This window comes from Ursus arctos, unplaced genomic scaffold (genome assembly GCF_023065955.2).
Source record: "Ursus arctos isolate Adak ecotype North America unplaced genomic scaffold, UrsArc2.0 scaffold_3, whole genome shotgun sequence".
Taxonomy (NCBI): domain Eukaryota; kingdom Metazoa; phylum Chordata; class Mammalia; order Carnivora; family Ursidae; genus Ursus; species Ursus arctos.
Genome location: NW_026622985.1, coordinates 60,101,313 through 60,116,419, shown reverse-complemented (window position 1 = coordinate 60,116,419; position 15,107 = coordinate 60,101,313). Strand labels below are relative to the sequence as shown.

The window sequence follows — 15,107 nt, the reverse complement described above, 5'->3', positions numbered from 1 at the left end:
TCAATACCATACAAATAAACAAACTGGAAGGAAGTTTTAAGTACAGAAAAAGTAACAAATAGCAAACTCCAAACCACAGGATCTCTGTTTAAAATTATGCCTAATACAACCTCTGTTTTGCAGAAGAGAAAAATCAGCCAAGTGCCTTTCTAGAACACTAATGACTATCAGTCATTACATCACACATATGTCATCTGACACAAACTTTTAGATTAGTAAACATTTTTCCTCTGCTACAACAGAGGGTTAGTGCTCAAGTGGGGGGGGGGGGAAGTACACATAAAAGCACCAAAACACAAGCCTTCAGAAAATAAGTATAAATGTCCCCAATTTCAATTCAGCCAATCAGTCCTGCTTTGACTAACAAATGTACATATAATTTTTACAACATGAAAGAGAACTTATTTTCCAAAGCTTTTCTGTCAAATGCAATAAGCATTAGAATTTGATAGCAAAGAAACTGAACTTCAGTATGAGTTAAATTAACAGTTACCTCTTCCTCTGATACTCAAGTTTCAGATGTAATATATATGTTGGGGACCTCTCCAGATTTTGCTACCTTTCTGATAGGTGTATACCCAACGAATATTGGATGATCATGAATATATACATATAACAACATGAATATGTACAAATAGTTTCCACGAATCTCCTTTTTCTTTAACCTGACTATAGTTTCGTTAAAGAAAACCTAGGATGTCTACATCCCACATGGAAATGATTAAATATGCCACATGACATACTAAAGCATGGACTTTGGAATAGATGGCTAAATATAGGTGCAATACTGAGCAAGCTGCTTAACCCTGCTTGGAGTCCCAAGCTCTTCATCCATAACTCGGGATCCATTACTGGGAACAATAATGCCATCTTCACAAGATGATTGTGATTTATATTAACTGAAGTAATAAATGAAATTTACTTAGACTCAACAGATGCTCAATAAACATGAATTTCCCCTCTCTTACCTTACTTCCTTTCTTAGATCCTCCAAAAATATATTCAGACTGACAAGGCAGTATTCCAATTGTACAAATGAGGAAATCTAGGTTTCTAACTGCTGACAAAAAGAAACTCTTGACATGGTTAATTTCTTTCAACATTATGCCTTTAAAGCCAAAAGTAAAGGTGAAAGCTCTTTCAAAAAGGAAGACTTTTTTTCCAAATTCTGGACTAAATTATTGAAATTGCAGTGGGCAGCTGGAAAATCCTCCTTCACTGGAGGATGTAAGCATCACAAGATGCTTTTCCTAGAGTGATAGTCCCAGTCCCCTCTCCTTGCTCCAGCCACAGGCTGACTTCAGGAAGGGGTGCCTGGTAGATGCCCTCAACGGGATGTGATATGATGGAAGGTAGATACTATGTAGGAAAGGCCTGCTAATAAGAGTAAAATGCTAATGTGGAAATATGTGTTGTGGGGTTCCTAGCCAATCAAAAATTTAGGATATAGGAAATGACTTGCAGTTGAAAACGGGAGAAAAGTGGTTGGCTGACCCCCTTGTGCAGCAGAACTCATAATTATTGATGGCACATCTCAGAGCTTAGTGACCCACCTGTTGGAAGTCTAAAAGGAGGCTGGTACCCACAACATGCCTAGAGACAACTAATTGCAGAATGATATTCCTAAATGAGATAAGACTTACCACTCATGATCAGTTAACCAAGATCCCTTTCCCAGAAAGAAACCCTTAAGCTGCCACCAGAGTTGCTCTCACTGATGCCTACTGCATCACTTTTTCTCCAACTCTGGGGAACTTACAGGTGTAGTCCTAAAGCCATTCTGTTTTTGAACTCTGTTCTATATTTCAACTCCCAGTTTTCTTACTCTACTCATCAGAAATTAGTTAGTATCCTGACAGGGCCAGGACCATCTACATTATTTGAGCGGCCCAGAGCAAAAATTGAAGGAAAAATAGAGCAAATATAGGAAAATAGAGGGCCTCTTATTCAAAAGTATAAAGAATTTCAAGATGGCAAGCACAGGGCTTTAAACCAAACACAGAGTTGTGTGTGACTGTGCAGGCTGTGTGTCCATGAAGCCCACCCTGGACAGGGATAATGTGGAGCCCTCCAAGAAGACTGAATAACATATTCCATCCCCAAAACAACTGACCGTAACTAAGCGCACAAGCGAATAGTATTCAGGCAGTCTCACTAACCTGAAAACAGTACAGATGCTCATAACAACTCTTGACAAACCTAATTAATTATAAGATAAATTATCGCAGAGTTCATAGACCAAAAGTGATTATGAATAAATAATATTGTAATGACAACAAAAATTTAGGTTTGAAAATCAAAAGTACAGAAAACCTAAGTCTAAGGATTATGGAAGGGAAAAAAATTGTCTTCTAAAACATTTTGCTAATTTAGTATTATGTTCAAAAAAAAAAAAGTAGGATAGATTACAAAAATGCCCACAATTCTCTACTCATCCAATAAGGAGGCAGAGTCTATTTCCTCACCCCTTTGATCTGGGTTGGCCAAAACCTATAGGGAATTAGAGACATGGCAGAGGCTTGAAGAATAGTTGTGCATTGGGACCTGCAGCCACCATGTGAATAAAACCAGGCCAGCCTGCTGGGCCAGGAGAGACATATGGCACAACGATGCCATCTAACTGTGAGCCAACTGCCAAATATGTGAGTAAGCACATCCCAGGCCATCCAGTCTCCAGCTGAGCCATCAGCTAACCAGGGACACATGAGGGAGCCCAGTGGAGATCAACCAAGCATGGCCCAGATCAACAGAACTGCCCAAGTGAACAACAATGAATTACTGCTGTTTTAAGTCACTAAGGTTTGGGGTGGTTTGCTGTAACAGTAAAATCATTAAATGATACAGGTAGTGCATTAGCTCAGCAGGAGAAAAATGGATTATGTAATAAGCAGGGGCTGAGACAACTCGCTCACCATTTTTGGCAGGGAGATTAGATTCCCACTAAATTGCATAATATATTCCAGATGGATTTTAAAAGTATATATAAAGAATGATAGCATAAAAATGCTAGAATAAATTATATGTTGATATTCATGTACTCTTGGCATGGGAAAGGCTTTCCTAGGCAGAGAAACCTTAAGGAAAAAGATGGATAGATTTTACTATATAAAACTTTTTAAAGTTTACACGTCAAGGAAACATTATCAATAAAAATAAAAGGCAAATGACAAATTGGTAAAACTTTTTGTATCTTTTATGCATGACAAAAGTATGATAAAAGATTGCCACTTCTAATATACACAAAAGAACTACCTGATACACTACTGAACAGAAAACATACAAACGAAAATCACTAGAAAACAAATGCAAATCGCTAATAAACATTGTAAAAATATTCAACGTCACAAGTAAGCAAAGAAAGATAAAACAACAATCAAATTCTCTTTTCAGATCAAAATTGTAAAGATCAAAACAATAATACCTAGAAAACAGACATTTTCATATACTGCTTGCAAAACTATAGTTCAGTACAACATTTCTGCAAAGCAGTATGTGTAAGTACACACACACACGCGTGTGTGTATGCGTGAGCACACACACGCGTGTGTGTATGAATTTTTTTTTTCTTCTAGGGATACATCCAGATGAAACAATCAGGAATTCACTCATCGTCCTGATGCCCCTTCCCTTTTGGTATCCCCTCTGGAACCAAACAACACACACAAAGGAGTGTGGGGATGCCCGAGGACACAGGATCTTCCTCATTCTTGGCTAAGGTCTAGATTTTTGAGGTTCTAAATAGCAGAGTTTCAGAAAGATGATGTATTATTATAACCTCTTTTGTCTGAAAAAATGAATAGCACCATTTTGAGATGGCATAACTTATTAGTCAAATAAAAATGAAGACGAGTCCCCCAGAGTTGTAGTTAACATTTGTTGAGAGCTCATTCTCTACCATGCACTATTCGAAGCAATTTATGTGTTTACAGATTTCAGTCCTCATAAAAACTCCATGAAAGAGGAAGGATTCTACAGGTGGGAAAACTGATGCTTAGGAAGAGTTTTGTTTTCTCTTTGTTTGTTTAAGTAATTTGCCCAATGTCACAAAGCCAAGATTAGAACACAAGCAACCTAACTCTAAACATAGAATTCTTAACCATTTTACTAGGATACATCAGATATGCCACTTTAAACCCTAGAGCACTTATTAGCATGTATTTAAAGGAAACAATGCTGGATGTCTTACTGCAACCGTAGAAGCAGTGGCTTTCTCTAATAGGCTCTTGTGGACCAGAATCAAAGGTACCTAAACCCCAAGTCACTCAAAGATTAGAGACCTACTTCATGGGCTCACTATGTAAGCTAGCGGTACCTGCAGTTTCTGCTAAGATCTGCACAGATTTTATAGTGCTTGCCCTGGCCTTACCTACTTCTGTACCTGCTCAACTGTTTACAGGAATGAGTATACTATACAAACTAATTCACATTATAGCCAACTCAGCAATGCTTAATCATTTGTATATGAAGGACCTTGCTCTTCACTTTCAGTTTGTCCTAAGAACTATATTAGAATCCATAGCAGTTCCTAGACCACCTAATACCCGTAAGACCCCCAAACTTCCTCCAGTCCTACATTTCTATATCCTATCCTAGCCTCTCAAAGACAGGAAAGAAATTGGCTTCCAAGAGGAAGAATTCAACAATTATGTAAATAAGAAATGAAGAGAATTAGACTTTTCATGCTTCTGGACATACATTAATATTGAAAGAGTCCAATTAATTCTTATGCCACTCAGAACATGATGGGATTCAACCTCAACGATGTTCTATCAGCACAGATGTATTTCAGCAGATGATTATTTCAAATTTACTTTGGCATACATATACTTATAAAAAAAGAACAGAAAAGATTTTCTTAGTCAAGAATTTGCAGCTATAAAACTTTCTTAGCTATGACAGTTTACCTGAGTCCTCCAACTAAATTATTTAGGAAGACAGAAGAGAGCTTCCTTCAGTGGCTTTTGGGGATTTTAAAACAAACCATCCCAATGATTCATGTGCCTGAACTCAAAGGATTCTCTACCAGTCTGTTCTGTGTAAGTCCTGCCCTTATCAAAAACATAGCTTCAATAAATTATATTAGCGGCAATAAAGAATTCATTCATAGAGCAAATATTTATTAAGCACCTATAATGTGGCAAGAAACGTATCATCCTAAGAATATAGCGGTAAAAAAATAAGGCAAAAAATAAAATAAAACAGTTTCTGCCTTCAGAGCTTACACAATAGTTTTAGAAGGACACTGGCTTCTGCTTCTATTTTCACATAAGCCAATTATCACTCTTCATTAAATGCTAACAATGTAACACCCTCCAGATAAATGCAATAAAATGTAAGTCTTTCACTGAACAGCTCAGAGTGCCTCTCTTACTGCTCCTGGATGAACTAAAGTGGCAGTAAGATTCACAGAAGGACTAACAAAAAAAATTAAATGTTCCCTACACATGAGAAAACAAGGATTTTACACAGGTAAAGATCTAATTTTAAACTTCTGTTTTAGGAAAACACTTTCAAAATCTACTGACAGTCGTGCCATGGAAAGTAAAACCACACTCTAGCATGGCTCTTTATTTCATGCGTTTGGCTAATCTGCCAAATAAATCATGCCCCCTACCCAGGCAAAGAGTAAAAATAAGAAATATTTACACCAGGTACAGAAAGTATGAGATAGTGAAGTACGTCATATGCCTGTTTGGTCACAGCAGAGTTGCCTAAAAGTGATTTTTCTCACTGTTAGACTCAACTTGAAACTACTATTAAGATCTGTTCTTTAATAAACTGTAGTTTGTCCATACCACAGAATATCTATATACTATATAACACACAACAAGATAGTATATTCTTTTTTCTTTTTCTTTTTCTTCTAACAGTACGTACTGGAGCTCTTGCCATATTAACAACAATTTATCTCATAGTATTTATCTCATTTTATGGAAAGAAACCGAAGCTCTGAGAGGGTCAGGGAACTGCCAAAACCACACAGCTAATAAATGACAGAACTGGGGTCTTTGGACTCCAAGTCCCATGTTCTTTCTAATATCCTAATGCTTCTACAGACTGTCCCTCAAATTGCTTCTAATTTTCACATAACCATGAGTATTTCAAGAAACAACTGTATCATCAATACATTTATTGATGTCTACATAGTAAGCTATTCTTCTTTCCTCTAGAGAAGCTAACTGAAAAAAAAATCTGATTTGTCCATTCAAAATCAACAGAATATAGTAGAGGAGGAAGTGGGGGCAGGGTGTGGCAATAAAAGGCAATATGAGGGCATTTGTGGTGATGGAGCTGTTCAATATCTTGAATGTGGTGGTGGATACATGAACTTACACATGTGCTAAAAAGGTACAGAACTTAAAATATACATACCCACGAACTAGCACAAGTAAAATTATGAAATTCTGAAAAAAAATCCATCGATTTTATCAATGCCAATATCCTGGTTGTGATATACTGTAGGTTTGCAAAATGTTAGTACTGGAGGAAAATGGGTAAAGGATATATGAGATCTATCTGTATTTTTTGTTATAACTGCAAGCGAATATATAATTATCTCAATAAAAAAATCAATTAAAAAATGAACAGAGCATAGACCATAGGGGAAGGGAGGGAAAACTGAATGGGAAGAAATCAGAGAGGGAGAAAAACCATGAAAGACTCCAGACTCCAGGAACCAAACTGATGGTTACAGAAGGGAGGGAGATGGGGGGGATAGGGTAACCAGGTGATGGGTATTAAGGAGGGCACATGTGGTGATGAGCACTGGGTGTTATACACAACTAATGAATCGTTGAACACTACATCAAAAACTAATGATGTACTATATGCCGGCTAATTGAACATAATAAAAATAAATAAATAAAATAAAATAAAGAATTTAAATTTTTAAAAAATAAAAAATGAACAGAATACTCATACCACAGCTCCGATTTTGAAACAGATTAATGATATTATATAGAAGCATAAGAAGACATGTAGTCATTCAAAGCTGACTCCATTTAGTGGAATTGGCAGAGGTTTTTACCCATGGAACTTTAAATTTTAAATTTTAAAAATAATTACTTCAAGTCAGAGATAATAATTTTGAACAGCTTTTGGTGACATAAGACTGTAAGAATGAGAGTCAGATCACCCTAGCCATGCAAAAGATAAACCACTGATGGAAAGAAGAATCAGAAAGAGGAAGGAACAAGTCTTTTTGAACTAGAACAAAAAGCTGTTTAAGAGTTCCATCTCAAAACATCAACTGACATAATAATAGAAGTGTAAGCCAGTTGCTCAGTAGGACAATTAAGGAATTATGGTGATAATTATGAGAAGCACCGAGAATTATTTAATGATAACACTAAGCATAACAGCTACTATTTATTAAGCACATACCATATGCCTGGCATTGTGCTGGCTGGCTTCTTCACATAAATGATCAAAAATCCTCACAATAACTCTGGGAGGCAAAAATGTTGAAAATGATGGATCTTATGTAATTTACTCAAGATCAATAATTAGAAAGTTGCAAAGCTGGACATTTGAACCCAAGTTTTTCTGACTCTAAAGCTTGTGTGCTATTTGCTGCTCCACAGTACATAGGGAAGAAATACCTATCTTGATATTCTAGTACACGACTCTAGGGCGAGGGATAAAAATTCTATCCAGTAGTGGAAAACTATCATTGATATCATATTTACCTGCTTGTAAGTTCCATCTAGCAAGGTGTCCAGGTGTTGGAGGGGGGCAGGTGTTTTATCTTTGAACCTTGTCAATAGTCGGCGTTGAATGGCCCGAAATTGTACAGCTCTTTCAGATAAGAGTTCTTCTAATTTCTCACCATTTATCCGCAACTACAATAGAGAATTTCTTAAATTCAGGTTAAATGTGCACAACAAAACATTTATAAAGTCAGAATACAGGCAATGCCAATTAAAGCTTGACAGAGAGTAATGAAGAAATTTAAATGTATTATAAAGTTAAGAGAATTAAAACCGTGATATTTGGTACATGAATAGATAGATACACAGATAACAGAGTAGGATAGGTCACACGGAAATTCAGTAAAGATGACCTAGTATCACTGGGGAAAAGACAGATTATTTAATAAATGTCCTGTAATAACTGATTACAGAGAAAAAAAGAATAAGAATTTCTCCCCCAGTCCTTACGGCAAGATAAACTGGAGGAATAAAAAGTTTAGACACAATAAAAGTACTAGAAAAATTAGAATTTTTAAATAATCTTGGCATGACAGAAACCCTTATAACTCAAAAGCCAAAAGCCAGACATATACACACTCACACCCCTGATAAATGTGTAGCTAAGGGGGGAAAAAAGCAATTCTATATAGTTAAAAAAAAAAAAAAAAAGAAAAATATCATAAAGTGACAAGACAGCAAACTGCAAAAAGTAATAGCAATAACCACAGAGACAAGAAGTCAAGCCCATAATGTCTAGAAAGCATCTAAGAATCAAAGAGAGAAGGACAAATCAGTAAGAAAAGAGTATCAATCAATAAAAAAAAGGGCAAAATTTATAGAAAAACTAATACAAATAGCTCTCAAACAATATAGCCTTTGATCTAGCAAGCCCATTTCTAGGAATTTATCCTAGAGGTATGCTTGCAAAAAGTAATGTACATACAAGGATATTCATTATAGAATTATTTCTTCTGTTGTAGTATAGTAAGATATTATTTATAATCAAAATACCCACCAATAGGGAAACAGGTTAAATAATAAAGACTACTTTGCAGGACTACTAAGTACTAATATGCAATGTTATCCAAAGACACATTGAATGAAACAAACCAAAAAACAGAAACAAAATACAGAATAGTATGTATAATATGCTACCATTCATGTATTTTTTAAAAAGAAATCTGTACATTAACATAGTTGTGACTGCATATAATAGTTCTAAAAAGATACAGAAGAAATGGAACACCAAAAGTTGCTTCCAAAGAGAAGACTGAGTGGCTGGAGAATGAGAATCAAAAATAGACTCTTTTTACTACAACTCTTCTCATAACCTTTGAATTTAATATTATTAAAATAAAAGAAAGCTAGTGAGAGTCATAGAGTAGAAGGAACATGCCATGAAATCAGATTATGTGAACTTCTGATTCAACTTTACAAAACAAGTCCTGAAATAAATATCATTTTCAAAATGTTCAGAAAAAAGGGGCACCTGTGTAGCTCAGTCGGTTAAGCATCCGACTCTTGATTTCAGCTCAGGTCAGGATCTCAGGGTTGTGAGATCCAGCCCTGCATCTGGCTCTGAGCTGAGTGTGGAGCCTGCTTGAGATTCTCTTTCTTCCTCTCCTTCTGCCCCTCCCTCCCTGCTCAAACATGCTCGCTCTCTCTCCCCCACAAAAAAAAAAAAAAAAAGTTCAGAAATCAAACATATTACAGTTTACATTTCTTATATCAAACCAAACTTCCTTTTCACTGTATGCATCCTCCAAACACATGATTAAAAAAAAAACTTAGAATTTTATTAATGTCTTTTAATCCCAATTTCAGAAGCACTAAGTAACTAAATCAAAGAATATTCTCTTGAAGGGGGGAAAAAAAAACCCTTTCATTACCAAAAGTTAAATGATATTTTTTTAAATAACTAAATTTTTTAAACAGAACATTAGCCTGATTATCAATAATACACTCTTAACAATATAATTTCCAGCTATAATACTTCATTTACTAAATTCAGGAAACACAAAAAAATGTAAGACACTTTCAATACTGACACATCAGCCAGGTTATCATTCCATTCAATGTGTAACCAAATATCAGTGATTGAAATGTTTTCATGTGTCAGAATTTCAACATTTAACAAATATTATTGATCCCAGGGCCAAGCATTGCTCTCTAGGTGCTAAAATTATTGCAATGAATAAAACAGACAAAAATTCCTGCCTTCATGGAGCTAACTCTAAGGGACATTTGGATTCCAAAAGCCATCTTAAGTCAAAGATTAAAATCATATATATTTTTTTTAAGCAGAGAGTGGGGCCAGAGAGAAAGGAAGCATAATGACATTGCTTTTTAACTGTATTACAAATGGAACTGCCTGTAGTTCATCATGTTCCCTGAACTATTCCCAGAAAGAAAATGCCCCTGATGTGGAAACTCCAGGGATTTACCAGCCAGTAAATAAGGGGGGGAAACTGTATGTCAAACTTACAGGCAATCAGAAACTAATATTTTGTGTTTTTAATATTACAAACAACATAATTAGTATAGTCTTTTTGTAGACTCTTCCATAAAACACTAGATCCCAGTTTTGCACAGTGAAGCAGGAACTTTTTTAAATATATCCTAGAGGACTGCAAAGGTTCTCAATCCTTAAAATACCTAAATGTATTCCCTAAACTGTCAATTTTAGTGCCGTGATTTGGCCAAAAGCATACAGTCCTATAAAATACTATCAGCACAGATGAAAGATAACCCAAGTAAGTTCAATTTATTTGATAATGACATGTTATTTGCGATTGTATGCACCGAAATTTTCCCTTTATGTTCACACAACTAAAAGAAGTCTTTATAGGTTAAAGTCCATGTTCTTAGAATGACCAAGAGATTGAACGTTAGGTAGAACGTTCACGTGACATGACATATTCTCTCTGTCTCTCTCTGTCACACACACACACACACACACACACACACACACACACACATATCACTGTCTATAAACTGAAATGCAAAAACCTACTGAGTACTTAAAAAGTAGTTATGCAAGAGAACCAATGCTTCCTTGAATAATGTTCAAAATCCTTTTGTAATCTGCCTCCTCCTTGTAATTGCCTACTGAGTCTATTTATGGGCAAATAAGTTAAGTAGAATCTGGTGAATTTTTTTTAACACATGAGATTTTTAAAATAATGACTGCCATTTGTCCAGTTCATTTACAGAACATGACTCTTGACTATTCCCAAATATCAAATCAATCTTCAAAGAATAAAGATTTTATACCATCATGATACTCAGGACAATCTAACACAGGCTCTTCCACAGAAGAAATGCAAAAATATTCAGGCAACACTGTCACTGTCAGATCTTATTTATTTAGATATTTAATCATTCAGCATTTACTAAGTGCCCATTGTGCCAGATACTGAAGAATATTTTATGTGGCTAACCCTCATTCAGATGCAGAAGTTCTGGTGTGCTTGTTAAAAAAGAAAAGGAAAAATCACTTTTCTTTATAATTACACCTCATTTATGGCCTGCTAGAATTAGTTAGCCAAATGGCTGCCGATAAGCTCCAATAGTTTTAACACTGGGTTATTGGAGTCAAAGGTTAAGTCCCAATGAGGGAGAATTAAATCAGCTCTGTTCTGAAGCCAGACCACATGCTTAGCTCCAGGCAGCCACTCTGTTAATGTCTGCAAGTGATCACAAACTGGGCAAGAGGGCAGGAACAGATACACAAAATCTACCATCCACATAAAATAACTACTTGAAGCACTCGATCTAATAGCCAAGTATACTAGAATTCTTTCCTCTGTAGCATCTCCTTCTCTTTCATATATTGAAAAACTGCAGGTAATATGAGTTATGGTAGTACACACCTCAAAATGATGATCAATCAACTCAAAATATTCTTGAAGGGGCATAGATCCAGAAAAAGAACAGGCAAAATCTTTGATTCCCTGTTTTTCAAAATATTCTTGAAGGCGGATAATAAGTTCATTCGTTATGAGCCAAAGATCTTCAAACTGTTCACTCTGAATGCGATACCGTTCTAAGAGAGAAAAAATAATTAAGGAAAAATGCTTATTAACACATAATTACTAGTTGAAATTACATGAGTTATCACTAACTCTGACATAAATACCCAAACAAAAAGGACAAAGGTGGTGTTGTGCGTTTTTTTTGGAATACAAATATGATTTCTACTGCTTTATTGCAGTTTTCTACATCAAGCACTTAACATTTTCAAATTTAATTCCCAAGGTTTGGGGTCACAGTAGCAAGCTGTAGAGTATGGTCCTTTTCTCTCTGTTTCTTATCATAGGTTTCTTTTTTTTTTTTTTTTTTTTTTTATTCAACAGAGATAGAGACAGCCAGCGAGAGAGGGAACACAAGCAGGGGGAGTGGGAGAGGAAGAAGCAGGCTTATAGCGGAAGAGCCTGATGTGGGGCTCGATCCCATAACGCCGGGATCACGCCCTGAGCCAAAGGCAGACGCTTAACCGCTGTGCCACCCAGGCGCCCCTTATCATAGGTTTCAGTACAATAAAAACACCCAAATTTGAGCCAAAGAAAGAAAGAAAGAGGGAGGGACATTTTTTCATGTGTCTGTTAGCCATTTGTATGTCTTCATTGGAAAAGTGTCTGTTCATATCTTCTGCCCATTTTTTGATTTGATCATTTGTTTCTCGTGTATTGAGTTTGAGAAGTTCTTTATAGATCTTGGATACCAGTCTTTTACCTGTAGTGTCATTTGCAAATATCTTCTCCCATTCCGTGGGCTGCCTCTTAGTTTTTTTGACTGTTTCCTTGGCTGTGCAGAAGCTTTTTACCTTGATGAAGTCCCACAAGTTCATTTTTTCTTTTGTTTCTCTTGCCTTTGGAGATGTGTCATGAAAGAAGTTGCTGTGGCCAATGTCAAAATCATTAGCCATCAGGGAAATTCAAATAAAAACCACCTTGAGATACCACCTTACGCCAGTTAGAATGGCAAAAATTGACAAGGCAAGACAACAAATGTTGGAGAGGATGTGCAGAAAGGGGAACCCTCTTACACCGTTGGTGGGAATGCAGGTTGGTACAGTCATTTTGGAAAACAGTGTGGAGGTCCCTCAAGAAGTTAAAAATAGAGCTACCCTATGATCCAGCAATTGCACTACTGGGTATTTACTCCAAAGATACAGATGTAGCGTAGAGAAGGGCCATATGCACCCCAATGTTCATAGCAGCATTGTCCACAATAGCTAAATTGTGGAAGGAGCCAAGATGCCCTTCAACAGACGAATGGATTAAGAAGAAGTGGTCCATATATACAATGGAATATTATTGAGCCATCAGAAAGAACGATTACACAACATTTGCAGCAACATGGACGGGACTGGAAGAGATTATGCTAAGTGAAATAAGTCAAGCAGAGAAAGACAATTATCATATGGTTTCACTCATTTATGGAACATAAGAAATAGTAGGGAGATCTGTAGGAGAAGGAAGGGAAGAATGAAGGGGGGGTAAACAGAAGGGGGAATGAACCACGAGAGACTATGGACTCTGAGAAACAAACTGAGGGTTTCAGAGGGGAGGGGGATGGGTGATTGGGATAGGCCGGTGACAGGTATTAAGGAGGGCACATATTGCATGGAGCACTGGATGTTATACGCAAGCAATGAATCATGGAACACTACATCAAAAACTAAGGATGTACTGTATGGTGACTAACATAACATAATAAAAAATTTTAAAAATAAAGTGATGTGAAGAAAATGTATAAACAATATTAAAAATGTATTTAAAAAGGGGGGGAAGGAAGGAAGGAAGGGAGGAAGGGAGGAAGGAAGGAAGCTTTGTTTACAAGGTAAGAAAAGAGCCATTGTATAATTTGGTATTCATTAATTTGTTTCAGAATATTGATGTGAAGTAAAACTTATTCTGTAGAAAGTCCCCCACATCCAGACATTGTAGCCAGCTTAAATCCCTGTAATCACAAAGTCTTCTATTTTTCTAATAGTTCTTTTATTTATATTTGTAATCAGACTCTTCCCTAAATATAAATCTTGTTTCCCTCCGTTTGCTGAAACCTCAGCTCCAAGAAAGCCCAATTCTTATCCATCCCCTACCCTGATTTAATGACAACGACAATGATGACAGCCGTGACAGTAACTACATCTATGATAAGAGCAACTGTTATTTGTTAGGCACCAACTATGAACCAAGCACTGTGACTGTAACAACCTCTTTTTAATAAAAAGGAAAACTATAGACAGAGAATTTCAGAGACTTGTCAAAGGTCACAAAGCAGATTAAATGTCAGAGCTGGAATTCATAATATATATCCTTTTTCCCTACCTGTCTAAATCCTACCTATTCTTCAAGACCTGGCTTCAGTCCTACCTACCCCCAAGAAATCTTTATTTCTCTGGGGTGCCTGGGTGGCTCAGTCATTAAGCGTCTGCCTTTGGCTCAGGGCGTGATCCCGGCGTTCTGGGATCGAGCCCCACATCAGGCTCCACAGCTGGGAGCCTGCTTCTTCCTCTCCCACTCCCCCTGCTTGTGTTCCCTCTCTTGCTGGCTGTCTCTATCTCTGTCTAATAAATAAATAAAATCTTAAAAAAAATCTTTATTTCTCTACCATCCATAGCAGCCTAATATATACTAGGCACTGTCTTGAGCACTCTGCAGTCACTCTCTGGTTTAAACCTCAACACCCTTATGGGGGAAATATTGTTATCCCCATTTTACAGAAGAATTAAATAATCTGTAAAGTCATCTAGCCAGATAATAACAGGGCAGGGATTGGAACTCAAGCTATTAACCAAAGATTAGCTATTAATCTTAACCACATTACAATATTATATCTGTTTGGATTTATATAGAGACTTAGTAGGTCTACAGTTTACTCTGCACTTAACCACATATAACCATGCATTTTTAAACTAACTTTTAATTTTAGAACAGTTTTTGATTTACAAAAAAATTATGAAGATTATACAGAGAGTTCCCACATACCCTTCACCCAGTTTCCCCAATTATTGATATCTTACACTATTATGGTACATTTATTATGATTAATGAGTGCACACAGATACATTGTCATTAACTAAAGTTAATGGATTACAAAAGTCAAGTGGATTACACTGATTGGTTTTCAGGCACTGAATCAGCATTATATACCTGGAATAAATCCCATTTGGTCAGCATATATACTTTTTCTTATTTCTATTTAACTTTCCAGATGATTATATTCAGTTTCTCCAAGAGATTATAAACTTTTTGAGATCTAGAACCTACTCCCCTATTCTACATAATTCACCAGTTATTGAGCATCTATTACGTACAATTTCATACAGAAAGAAACGTTGGGAGTACAAAGATGAACTCAGTCTCCTTGTCTAAGGAGTCTAAGGTCTCGCTAAGCAGTATGACATGT

General features: G+C 36.3%; 1 protein-coding gene across 5 annotated transcripts in view; it reads right to left on the bottom strand.

Annotated features, from left to right (window-relative positions):
• BBS9 (Bardet-Biedl syndrome 9) overlaps positions 1–15,107 on the bottom strand; it is a 416,531-nt gene that overhangs the window by 194,418 nt on the left and 207,006 nt on the right. For all 5 annotated transcript variants that reach the window (XM_026509007.4, XM_026509016.4, XM_026509017.4 and 2 more), the window contains 2 exons: positions 11,564–11,736; positions 7,689–7,841 (listed from right to left, as the gene is read on the bottom strand). In XM_026509007.4, coding sequence (XP_026364792.2) covers positions 7,689–7,841; positions 11,564–11,736 — 326 coding nt within the window. The remainder of the gene's footprint in view (positions 1–7,688; positions 7,842–11,563; positions 11,737–15,107) is intronic.